Source organism: Lithobates pipiens, unplaced genomic scaffold (assembly GCF_037356315.1).
Source record: "Lithobates pipiens isolate NorthernLeopardFrog02 unplaced genomic scaffold, aLitPip1_a1.2 Scaffold_19, whole genome shotgun sequence".
Classification (NCBI taxonomy): domain Eukaryota; kingdom Metazoa; phylum Chordata; class Amphibia; order Anura; family Ranidae; genus Lithobates; species Lithobates pipiens.
In genome coordinates this window covers 553,411,500-553,424,006 of record NW_027507764.1, presented here as the reverse complement: position 1 = coordinate 553,424,006, position 12,507 = coordinate 553,411,500, and the positions used below count along the sequence as shown (strand labels likewise).

The 12,507-nt window shown below is 39.6% G+C and overlaps 1 protein-coding gene and 2 long non-coding RNA genes across 3 annotated transcripts in view; 2 read left to right on the top strand and 1 right to left on the bottom strand.

Annotated features, from left to right (window-relative positions):
- Nucleotides 1-12,507, top strand: part of ATAD2 (ATPase family AAA domain containing 2) — an 89,643-nt gene that overhangs the window by 37,987 nt on the left and 39,149 nt on the right. Inside the window, exons 12-16 of the mRNA XM_077493290.1 lie at nt 173-347; nt 2,530-2,618; nt 5,541-5,700; nt 6,359-6,449; nt 6,532-6,843. Coding sequence (XP_077349416.1) covers nt 173-347; nt 2,530-2,618; nt 5,541-5,700; nt 6,359-6,449; nt 6,532-6,843 — 827 coding nt within the window. The remainder of the gene's footprint in view (nt 1-172; nt 348-2,529; nt 2,619-5,540; nt 5,701-6,358; nt 6,450-6,531; nt 6,844-12,507) is intronic.
- Nucleotides 8,028-9,686, bottom strand: LOC143997604 (uncharacterized). The gene is made up of 4 exons (XR_013277710.1): nt 9,017-9,686; nt 8,730-8,894; nt 8,446-8,588; nt 8,028-8,228 (listed from the first exon to the last, which is right to left on the bottom strand). It is a non-coding gene; the product is annotated as an uncharacterized LOC143997604 (long non-coding RNA).
- LOC143997605 (uncharacterized) lies at nt 10,562-11,712 on the top strand. The gene is made up of 4 exons (XR_013277711.1): nt 10,562-10,726; nt 10,849-11,013; nt 11,151-11,293; nt 11,512-11,712. It is a non-coding gene; the product is annotated as an uncharacterized LOC143997605 (long non-coding RNA).

The following is a 12,507-nucleotide window of genomic DNA, read 5'->3' as shown; positions in this document are numbered from 1 at the left end:
TCTGTTCTCAGAACAAGGCAGTTGGGGGCACATGGTTAAGCTTCCTTGAGGAGCAGGTTCTTAATAGGCCGTTTCTTGTATGCATATTTTGTGGTTTTGAAAGTGAACATTTGCAGGAGACTTTCTGCATTAATCAGTTTTTTTGTTTTGTTTTTTCTCCTCCTTTCCCCAGGGGCTGTCTGTTTTATGGGCCACCTGGTACTGGAAAAACATTGGTTGCCAGGGCCCTGGCTAATGAGTGCAGTATCGGTGACAGAAGAGTGTCTTTCTTCATGAGGAAAGGGGCCGACTGCTTAAGCAAATGGGTCGGAGAATCTGAACGTCAGCTGCGACTGCTGTTTGACCAGGTGATATACTTGTAATGGAATTGTGGGGTGACCTTGGTCAATTCTGAGGTGCCATAGCTTTGTGCCAACCTCATTAGACCTCTGTTGATTTCTACTGTGAGCAGAAATTGCTGCAAGTCTTATAAGAAAAACAGAGCCGCGCCTATGCAATACAAATTCAGTAAAACATAAAACAAATGTATATTATAGGTAACGTCCATATGAGTATGTGAGAAATTGGTAAAGAAATCTTCTTTGAAATCTCATTGAAAGAAATCCAACACCAGCAGTGATATAACCTCCTGTGAAACCTGCACCTCCAATAATAGGGGTGCTTACCAGATCCTATTGACCCATCTCTAGAAAGGTCAATCAAGCAATGATCATAACCATCTAAAAGGTATTTCAGATATCTATGCACTCTATGCACTCTATGCACTGCTCATCTCAAGACTGGCCACGACAGATACCATGGACCAAAGTATGGAGGGAAAAATACGCTCCAATAGTGTAAAATCGTCCAATAGTTTTATTAAAATTGCCAATCTGTAAAGTCTTGCCAGCAAACAATGCAACCCACACTTTTGGGATCAGTAAGGCCGTGATGTTGGCATGCAGCACAGCCCAAGTATTATAATTTGTAGGTCTGCAAAGTAATGGATTCAAAATGCAACAGTCTGCATTTAATATCTGTGGTTTTCATAGTGGTTGACTGACCGCCAATGTGAGTTCTGTTTATCACAGATGATTCTGCTAAGACCCAGTGATGGAAGACTTAAGACGGTGCCCAGGAATGTCATGAATCTTTAATATCAATGTAAGGCCAACCCTTAAAGTGGCCATGTAATGAAATGGGGGAAGCTCCTTTTACTGACTTGTTTTTGAAGGTGCATCCCTCAGCACTGTCATTCGGTGAGGACGGCCAGTGTTTGTATATCACGTGTCCGGGCTCCTGCACTTGCTTGTTTACTAGTCAGCGTAGTAGTGAAACAATTACTGGCCAGAGCTTACATATTTTAAATAAAAGAAACCATCAAAGCTGGCTTCTACATTTTCCTCTTGACATGTCCCATAAATAATCATTTATGCATTAATACATTTCATCACTGTAGTCATAAAAATACAAATAAGTTGTTGCAAATACCTTTATTGTTAATGAATCATATGATTTCACTGTATTAAATGGCCTTCAACTTAACCACTTCAGCCCCAGAAGGTTTTATCCCCTTCCTGACCGGGCCATTTTTTGTGATACGCACTGCTTTACTTTAACTGACAATGGAGCGGTCGTGCAAAAACCTGTACCCAAATAAAATGCATTTCTCTTGGTGGTATTTGATCACCTGTGGGTTTTTATTTTTTGTGCTATAAACCAAACTAATGTACACACGACCGGACTTTTCGACTAACTGAATTTCCGTCAGACTTTTCGACTGACTTCCGTCGAATCGGACTTGTCTAAACACAATAACACCAAAGTCCGATGGATTCGACTGTGATGATGTACGACCAGACTAGAACAAAGAAGTTCATAGCCAATAGCTGCCCTAGCGTCGGGTTTTGTCCGTCGGACTAGCATACAGACAAACAGATTTTTCGACCGGCCTTGAGTCTGTCGGAAAGATTTCAAAACATGTTCTAAATCTAAGTCCATCTGATTTTTCGACAGCAAAGGTCCGATGAAGCCCACGCGTGGTCCAATTGTCTGACGGATTCATTCCGTCTGACCTTTTGCTGTCCAAGTCCGGCTGTGTGTACACGGAATAACAATTTTGGGGGAAAAGCTTTTTTACTTTCTGCTATAAAACACATGCAATAAAAAAAGTAGAAAATCAAATGCCTTCATCAGTTTAGGCCAATATGTATTCTACATATTTTTGTTTAAAAAAAAAAAAAAAATCCCAATAATTGGATATTGATCGGTTTGTGCAAAAGTTTACAAACTGTGGGATAGATTTGTGGACTTTTTTATATATATATATATATATATATATATATATATATATATATATATATATATATATATATATATATATATATATATATATATATATACTAGTAATAGCAGTGACCAGCAACTGTCAGCTCATGGCATGCCTTGAATGTAACCATTATGGGAAACCTTTGAAATCATATGTTGATTCCACTTTAATAGCTGTACCCTTTTTCAGTTCTTTCTAACATTTTTATTCTGTTTTCTTAGGCTTATCAGATGCGTCCGTCAATTATCTTTTTTGATGAGATTGATGGCTTGGCACCAGTCCGATCAAGCAGACAAGACCAAATTCACAGGTACTATAGACTGTTCTATTTTCATGCAGCTTAATGGCACTTAATTTATTAACACCTGGGTAAGCAGAGCTGAAGCAAACGAGTATGAAGCTGCTGGTGCTCTTGGCAGCCTACTGGATGTCAGATCAATTAAAGCAAGCTAAACACCGAGCCAATTTCTTTCCTTAAGGCTGGGTTCACACCGCTGCGGGGGGAGAACCGGATGTGATTCGCACAGCAAATCACATCCGATCTCCGTAGCGCTGCGAGTTCAGCCATACAGATAGTATGGCTGAACTCGCAGCGGTCCCGCAGCAAACTCGCACGGGACCCTTTTTTGGGTCCGCAACGGAATCGGATCGCATGGGGGTTCACACCATGCGATCCGATTCCTGTGCGAGTCGGCAGATCGCACAGCGATATGCTGACGGATCTGGGGGTGTCATTAACATAACATTGACACCCCCAGCCGTCCGCATAGGGCAGTGTGAACTGCCGGCGGGAGGTATGCGATGCGGGAAAACGCCGCGGATTCGCGGCGTTCCCGCATCGCAGCAATGTGAACCTAGCCTTAACCACGGATTGCAGGAAAGAAATTTGCTAGATTTCCCGATCAACACAGATCATGCTGATAGTGGGATCCCTCCTGCCCACCCATTGTATTCTCCAGTGACAGTGTTTATTTTAATCCCCACTGGGTTTTGATTTTTTTTTTTTTTTTTTTTTTTTTTTTTTTCCGTTATAACATTTTGTAAATAGCCTTTCCTCAGAAATTTAGGCCAGGTGTATTTTGTTACATTATTTTTTGGTGGAAAATAAACCAAATCGGTGTACATTATTTAGTCTGTAGGAAAGTTAGAGTCAAACTTTGGTATATATGTATAATTATTTTATTTTTATTTTTTTACCCTGAAAACACCAGGACCGTACATATATCCCCCAAATTACTCCCTTTTTCAAACTAGACAGTTCAAGGTATTTAGTGAGCGGCATGTTTTTGTTTTTTGAAGTTGTAATTTGGAAAAGGAAGGGGGGAAAAAAATTTTTTTTTTTTTTTTCTTAACCACTTCAGCCCCGGACCATTTTGCTGGCCAAAGACCAGACCACTTTTTGGGATTCGGCACTGTATCGCTTTAACTCATTTATTTTTAACACACATATATACACACCAGTTATGGACCGCCTGTCGCAGTTTTACATTGGCTGTTTGAAGGAGTGTATCGTTATGACAGCAGCTAGCTGCCATAAACCCGGTATTCCCTTCTTCAGTGGGCGGTCCGCTACAAGATAAAATGTGACTGATAACAAAAAAAAAGTGGTGAAAGTGGCGATCATGTCCTGTCACTTGCTGGGTATGGAGACGATTGAGGGGAAGATGGGGGGCCCCCCCCCCCCCACCTATCTCCATACAACTGCTGGGCAGAAGCAACATCAAAACCTCACTTCGAACAGCAGCATTAGTGTTTTTAGTTGGTGTGGCAGTGATCAGGGACACTGACTTGTGATCAGTATGTTAAAAATTTTATTTATTTTTTTCCGTGGAATGTTTGTGAGCATCTAAGCAACATCTATTTTTCAGAGAATATAAATAACAAAAAACTTTTCTTTCACTCATGGTTGGTGTTTGGCTGAAGCTATTTATTATCGATCAACTGTTTTTTACTCCTGCCTTGCATGGACTGCATGTTTTGAGATCTCCCGAGAGTGGCTCAATGATGATGGTCAGGAGACTGAGATGGCCTCTCCAGAACTTTCACTTTATTCTGCCTCGGCCAATAACAGGTCGACTTGGCCTTGTGTTTTGTATCATTGTCATTTTGGAATGTCCAAGTATGTCCCATGCACAGCTTCCTGGCTGATGAATACAAATGTTCCTCCAGTATCTTTTGATAATATACTGCATTCATCTTTGACCAAATTTCCTGTGCCGTTTTTGCTCACACATCCCCAAAACATCAGCGATCCACCTCCTGCGCCTTTTCATCATAGGCCTCGTTGGCTCTTCTCCAAATGTAGCATTATTGGTCGTGGCCAAAAAGCTAAATGTTGGTCTCATCACTCAGTGCTGTTTGGTGTATTGTAAGCGGGATACTTTGTGGCATTTGCGGAGTAATGGCTTTCTTCTGGCGACTCGACCATGCAGCCCATCTTTCTTCAAGTGCCTCCTTATTGTGCATCTTGAAACGGCCATTCCACGTTTTCAGAGAGTCCTGTATTTCACCTGACGTTATTTGTGGGTTTTTCTTTGCATTCTGACAGTTGTGGCTGAAATTTTGGTTGGTCTACCTGACCATGGTTTGGTTTCAACAGAACCCCTAATTTTCCACTTCTTGATTAGAGTTTGAACACTGACGATTGGAATGCTCAAATTCCTTGGATATCTTTTTATATCCCTTTCCTGTTTTATACAGCTCAACTACCCTTTTCCTGCAGATCATTTGACAATTCTTTAGCATTCCCTATTACTCAGAATCCAGAAACATCAGTGCAGCACTGGATGAAAGATGCCAGGGTCTGTCGGGAGTCCAGAAACGCATTGACCTTTTATACACACACACACACACACACTAATTACAAACAGATCACAGGTGAGGATGGTTACCTTTTAATAGCCATTCAAACCCTTTTGTGTCAACTTGTGTGCATGTTATCAGGCCAAAATCCCCAGGGTATTTAAACTTTTGATCAGTGTCATTTGGGTAGTTTATGTTGCCATTATGATTTAAAAACAGTAAACACTGTTATTTGATAATAAATGGCTTAAGCCAAACACTAACCACAAGTAAAATAAATGTTTTTTGTGTTATCATTCATATTCTCTGAAGAATGGGCAAGAAATCATAAATTCCGCCAGGGTATGTAAACTTATGAGCACAACTGTATTTGAGTAGTTTCTATGGGAGAACTAATTGTGTTTTAATACTTTTCCCTGAAACCTTTTAGTTCCATTGTTTCCACATTGCTGGCTCTTATGGATGGTTTGGACAGTCGGGGAGAGATTGTTGTAATTGGAGCTACGAACAGACTTGACTCTATTGATCCTGCTTTGAGGCGGCCTGGGCGTTTTGACCGGGAGTTCCTCTTCAGCTTGCCTGACAGAGATGTAAGTAATTTTTTTTTTTTTTTTTTTTTTTAAGTTCATCATCCGTCCCACAAATCCTAGATCCCATTATTTTAATAATATGTTTTGCATGAGATAATGTAGAATAGCACATCTTTTGCAATGCACAGCACCTACATAAACGAATCATATACCGTTTTCTGAAAATTTCTTGTAACACCTTCTGCCATTAAGAACACTTGTAGTGTAAATTGCACTGACTAGGGTCCAGCACCAGATTCCATTTCATAGCATAACAAAATTCAGGCCTTGTTTAGACTAGTGACTTGAGTCGCACAGAATCACATTGGCATGGGAAATCTCGTTGGCTTCAATACTTCATGGTGTGATTTTTGGAAAAGGCTCCTTCGCTACTTGCTACTACTGCGATTTTACAGTATGACTTGGCCTCATAGAATAGGCAAAGTCGCACTGTAAATCGCATCAAAGTCGCTTTGCAGTGTGAACCGAGCCTGACTGTATTGACCTGCCAGCAACTGAGGTGATGGAGGGGGAACCTACACAAGGTGTCAGTACTACAGTAGTTGACTATTAGTGTTTCAATCTTTTGATGAGATATGAAGGTGGAGGAATGAAATATGAATATATAATGCGATCTGCAGCATTTCATGCTTTGTAATTGCCATTTACCCGCTGACAGGCACGTCTGGAAATTCTGAAAATTCACACAAAAGAATGGAATCCACAGCCATCAGAAACTTTTTTGCAGGAACTGGCGGAAAAATGTGTTGGTAAGAGCTGCATTGTGTTACAGTACATTATGAGTTGGATATGTGCCTCTTCGTATATATAATTCTGTTTCTTCTTTTTCAGGGTATTGTGGGGCGGACGTAAAATCTCTGTGCGCGGAAGCTGCTTTGTGCGCTTTACGCAAGCGTTACCCTCAGATTTACACAACAACAGAGAAGCTGCAGCTTGATGTGTCTTCTATTAAAATGACTGCTAGAGACTTCATGTTTGCCATGCAGAAAATTGTGCCTGCGTCACAGAGAGCTGTTGTCTCCCCTGGACAGGCACTTTCCTGCATTATCCAGCCTCTGCTTCAGAACACCCTTTGTAACATCTTGGAGGCATTGAAGAACGTTTTCCCACATATGGAAGAAGGAATTAAACATAAAGAGCCTGGTGCGTAAGATGTTTCTGTATTACTTTTAACCCTTACTAAATTTATATATTGTATAGAAATGCAGCACTTCAGAAACATGAAAAGTCCTTATTGGTGGCTCGAATGGAGATGTAGAGTTTAACAGGTGCAGATTGCAAAATAAAGTGCTAGGATAGATCCTCCGATAGTAATGCACTCACTGACCCTTGCCATCAGGTGTGGACCGCTATGTATATAGAAATCAAATGCTCTTAAAGTGGTTCCTAAACACCAGAAACATCTGGTAACAATCCTCACGATACAGGGTACTCCTCCACAACCAAATCTCAGAGCATGTAGGGTTCAGAAATCAGAATAGACTAGGCTAATAAACTACATTGTGCAGTATTCAAAACATCCAATATTTAAAATCCATGAATTGCCCTCGCCAAACGTCTGTTAAAATTTTGCATGTAAATCATTTGACACAAGGGAACGTTTCCAACTGACAAGATGAGCGACCTCTGTGGTTGGAGATGTCACCTGATCCAGCTCAACCCAATGTGTTTCGTCCTAGACGTCACAGGCGACCCACGGCTATGATGAAATGCGATGGGTGCAGCTGGATCACATGACAGATCTGCACCTGCTGGACTCTCCACTCTGAATCTCAATTCGAGCCACTGATGAGGACTTTGTGTGAAGTGCTGTATCTCTGTGTTATAGACAGCTATTGGTTACCAGTAACCAATAGCCCATTATAAAAAAAAAAAAAAAATCTGCTTTATTTCACTGACTAAATAAAGTCGCGCTATGGAAAAACCAAAAAAACAAAGCAAAATCTCCAATGTGATAAAAATATAAAAGAAGTGAAGGAGGAAAAGAAAATATGCTGGGTTAGAGCTGCCTATGCCTGAAGCCCTCACCTCCTTAGTAGGGAGGAGAGGGAAATGAAGAGTATAAAATAAAAAGGTTATGGCGCTAAACCCTATCAGTGGTGTGTTAAATTGACCTATCACCACAAACTGGTGTTACAAGATTAACAATATGAAGAGAAGCCTACCAAACTGAATGATACCACATCCCAAAATTCAAATGTAAAACGAGAAACAAGGGGGGGAGGTGACTAACCTCAACGGGACTTTTACCGGTATCATATAATAACCAAAAGAAAAAATCAAATAACAATCATTCAAAAAGATTTCTTAGAGAAGAAGAAAGATGGTTATTTTATATAGAGACAATTTTTATTATACAAAAAACATCAAATTTTTGTTAAAAACACAATACATGATTATTTCCATACAGTACATTCGGATCAGGAGAGAACACTGATAAATTCGATCAAAATAACGAGGTGCTCGACATGTTTCACTCATAAGGCGAGTTTCTTCAGGAGCTTTGGATACTTTAAATAAATGTACAACTGCATGAAAAAGAAGGATATATAGAACAAAATAAAGATTAAATAGTACATTGTATCATTGTATAGAATAGACTGGTGGGCAAGACAAACAAACACACCAATTAAACTAATTGCTAATTACATAGGATTGTTAGAAATTAAATATATGCATGTAAAGAAAAGGGGAAACAAAACAGGTTGGTCAATAATCGAGAAGACTGAGGGGTCATACACTCACCCAGTGTGTATTCACATATCTGAAGGAGATCACATAGTGTACTGCAGTATGGAAATCCTCAATAAAAATGGAGAAATAAGGAAAAGACACCCAGTTCAAAAGGGCCTGTAAGGAGGTGCTTCAAATAGCGGTTTACAAATATGCTGAAAGAAGAAAGAAAAAAGATTTCCAAAGTGGATTAGGAAAACTAAAGTATGTGCTAACAAAAGGTCGCTCAAATTTTGCAACTTCAAGAGTTGCATAGGTTAGTGTATGATTTGAGTAATAAATTCAGAGTTAACTACCTGATCAGATCCACATTGAAAAGCCTGAAAATATGTCAGGGAATCCGAAAAAAGCCAAAGGTGTAACAGCTGGTGTCCAGAATAATCAATGGAGAGTATCATCCTATTCAATTGCACAGCAGGTAGAAAAGTGCTTAATGTTCACATAGGGCTAGCGAATCTGGTCTGCATAAAAGAGACAGACCAGCAAACAAAGCCAGAAATTAGTTACATTACACAGTGTTGCTGAAGTTCAGTATCAAATGTGAGGCTGAAGCCTTAATATACCAGAGAGACCTCAAACATACCTGTTAGCACAGACAGAATAACCAATGTCAAAACCTCCACTGAGAGAGAGTAAGGCAGACAAGCTGCTGCCTTATGAAGCCCTCCTCCCAAATTAGCAGGCGTCTGGGAACGCCCCCGATGGGCGGGCGGAAATACTATCCACAGCTGAGTCTCGGAAGGAACCGAGGGGCCATTTTGGAAAGTCCACAAAGCCATCCACAGTGATGGCAAAGAGGAAACTTCCCAAAATACACCTACCTACGTTCTGTGTACAAACGGAGACACAGAATAAGCCACATACACTGGGGGAATCTAAAGAAAACTGTGCATAGATTAGAATGAAAGAGCAGTGAGAGGAAAAGCCAGGTAGTGAGAGTGTTACATTCCTAAGCTCTGATGCTGAACATCAGTGGAAAGGAACAATACCGCTGTCCAAATCATCTGCTCATTGATTACTAACAGTGAAGGACAGTGATCCACCTTCATTGAGGAGCATATAAAGCTGCTTCTATATGAAGGGGAGACTGTCCTATACTATGAGACATTATAGTAGCCAACCCAGTGCAGAACAAAAAAGGGGACTTATATACATACAGCTAAGTTCCAATGGATCAGGTTGGCACGGGTCTGTCGTAAAGCCCGGGGCGCCCATACAGGCTTCAATTCTAGGGTGTCTCATCCTTATATTTCTGAAGTTTAAATTTTAAAGATATTCTTAAAAATAGAGTATATAACCAAATAAATTAAGGCTAGAATAAGATAGCAGAGAATTTATCTCACTCTAAAGTGACACAATTACTGCCAGGTGAGTATTTAAAGATACCCCAGTCTCTCGATTAATCGACAATTGAGTCATGTAAATTTATACATAAGTGCATTTATGTATAAATTTACATGACTCAATTGTCGATTAATCGAGAGACTGGGGTATCTTTAAATACTCACCTGGCAGTAATTGTGTCACTTTAGAGTGAGATAAATTCTCTGCTATCTTATTCTAGCCTTAATTTATTTGGTTATATACTCTATTTTTAAGAATATCTTTAAAATTTAAACTTCAGAAATATAAGGATGAGACACCCTAGAATTGAAGCCTGTATGGGCGCCCCGGGCTTTACGACAGACCCGTGCCAACCTGATCCATTGGAACTTAGCTGTATGTATATAAGTCCCCTTTTTTGTTCTGCACTGGGTTGGCTACTATAATGTCTCATAGTATAGGACAGTCTCCCCTTCATATAGAAGCAGCTTTATATGCTCCTCAATGAAGGTGGATCACTGTCCTTCACTGTTAGTAATCAATGAGCAGATGATTTGGACAGCGGTATTGTTCCTTTCCACTGATGTTCAGCATCAGAGCTTAGGAATGTAACACTCTCACTACCTGGCTTTTCCTCTCACTGCTCTTTCATTCTAATCTATGCACAGTTTTCTTTAGATTCCCCCAGTGTATGTGGCTTATTCTGTATCTCCGTTTGTACACAGAACGTAGGTAGGTGTATTTTGGGAAGTTTCCTCTTTGCCATCACTGTGGATGGCTTTGTGGACTTTCCAAAATGGCCCCTCGGTTCCTTCCGAGACTCAGCTGTGGATAGTATTTCCGCCCGCCCATCGGGGGCGTTCCCAGACGCCTGCTAATTTGGGAGGAGGGCTTCATAAGGCAGCAGCTTGTCTGCCTTACTCTCTCTCAGTGGAGGTTTTGACATTGGTTATTCTGTCTGTGCTAACAGGTATGTTTGAGGTCTCTCTGGTATATTAAGGCTTCAGCCTCACATTTGATACTGAACTTCAGCAACACTGTGTAATGTAACTAATTTCTGGCTTTGTTTGCTGGTCTGTCTCTTTTATGCAGACCAGATTCGCTAGCCCTATGTGAACATTAAGCACTTTTCTACCTGCTGTGCAATTGAATAGGATGATACTCTCCATTGATTATTCTGGACACCAGCTGTTACACCTTTGGCTTTTTTCGGATTCCCTGACATATTTTCAGGCTTTTCAATGTGGATCTGATCAGGTAGTTAACTCTGAATTTATTACTCAAATCATACACTAACCTATGCAACTCTTGAAGTTGCAAAATTTGAGCGACCTTTTGTTAGCACATACTTTAGTTTTCCTAATCCACTTTGGAAATCTTTTTTCTTCTTTCAGCATATTTGTAAACCGCTATTTGAAGCACCTCCTTACAGGCCCTTTTGAACTGGGTGTCTTTTCCTTATTTCTCCATTTTTATTGAGGATTTCCATACTGCAGTACACTATGTGATCTCCTTCAGATATGTGAATACACACTGGGTGAGTGTATGACCCCTCAGTCTTCTCGATTATTGACCAACCTGTTTTGTTTCCCCTTTTTCTTTACATGCATATATTTAATTTCTAACAATCCTATGTAATTAGCAATTAGTTTAATTGGTGTGTTTGTTTGTCTTGCCCACCAGTCTATTCTATACAATGATACAATGTACTATTTAATCTTTATTTTGTTCTATATATCCTTCTTTTTCATGCAGTTGTACATTTATTTAAAGTATCCAAAGCTCCTGAAGAAACTCGCCTTATGAGTGAAACATGTCGAGCACCTCGTTATTTTGATCGAATTTATCAGTGTTCTCTCCTGATCCGAATGTACTGTATGGAAATAATCATGTATTGTGTTTTTAACAAAAATTTGATGTTTTTTGTATAATAAAAATTGTCTCTATATAAAATAACCATCTTTCTTCTTCTCTAAGAAATCTTTTTGAATGATTGTTATTTGATTTTTTCTTTTGGTTATTATATGATACCGGTAAAAGTCCCGTTGAGGTTAGTCACCTCCCCCCCTTGTTTCTCGTTTTACACAAACTGGTGTTATTTAAAAAGAAATGCTATTAACAATAGCGTGCAAAAATTTCCTAAAACAATTTTGTATATATCCTAAAAGTATATATGCTAAAAGTATATCCTTGAAAAAAAACTAAAAAATATATGTGTGATCAATATTGAATCAACATGTGTGTTCCATCATAATTAAATCCAAAATAGATATTAAATTATCTTATACGTGTCAGCATACTATGAGTGAATACCAAAAATATAATAAACATTCATTTAGATATACAAAATAGGTGAAAATGTTGTTAGTATCCAACAGTGTGCTAGTTCAGAAAAAACTGTGCAAATACGTGCAAAGAAAGTGCAAAAAAAAGCGACTAGGGATCAGAACAACCAGGGATCAGAAATATGTTCAACCAATAATCGCATGAAGACGCATCTATGTCCAATATAAGTCCAAAGTTAATGTTTGGCTTAATAATACTGCCTCCTCAGACTATTGCTGTAATTGATGCGTAAAGTCAATAGGGAGTATTTGATTCACTCGTGCAAACAGTGCGGGTCTTCAATTAGAAAACTTCATCCCCGGTGCGCCACTCAGTGCTATAGTGTGTAAATGCTCTCACCAGAATTAATGCCCCTTATGGGGCTGGATGGACCTTCACAATGTAAGCCACTGTGTTGCTCTCTGG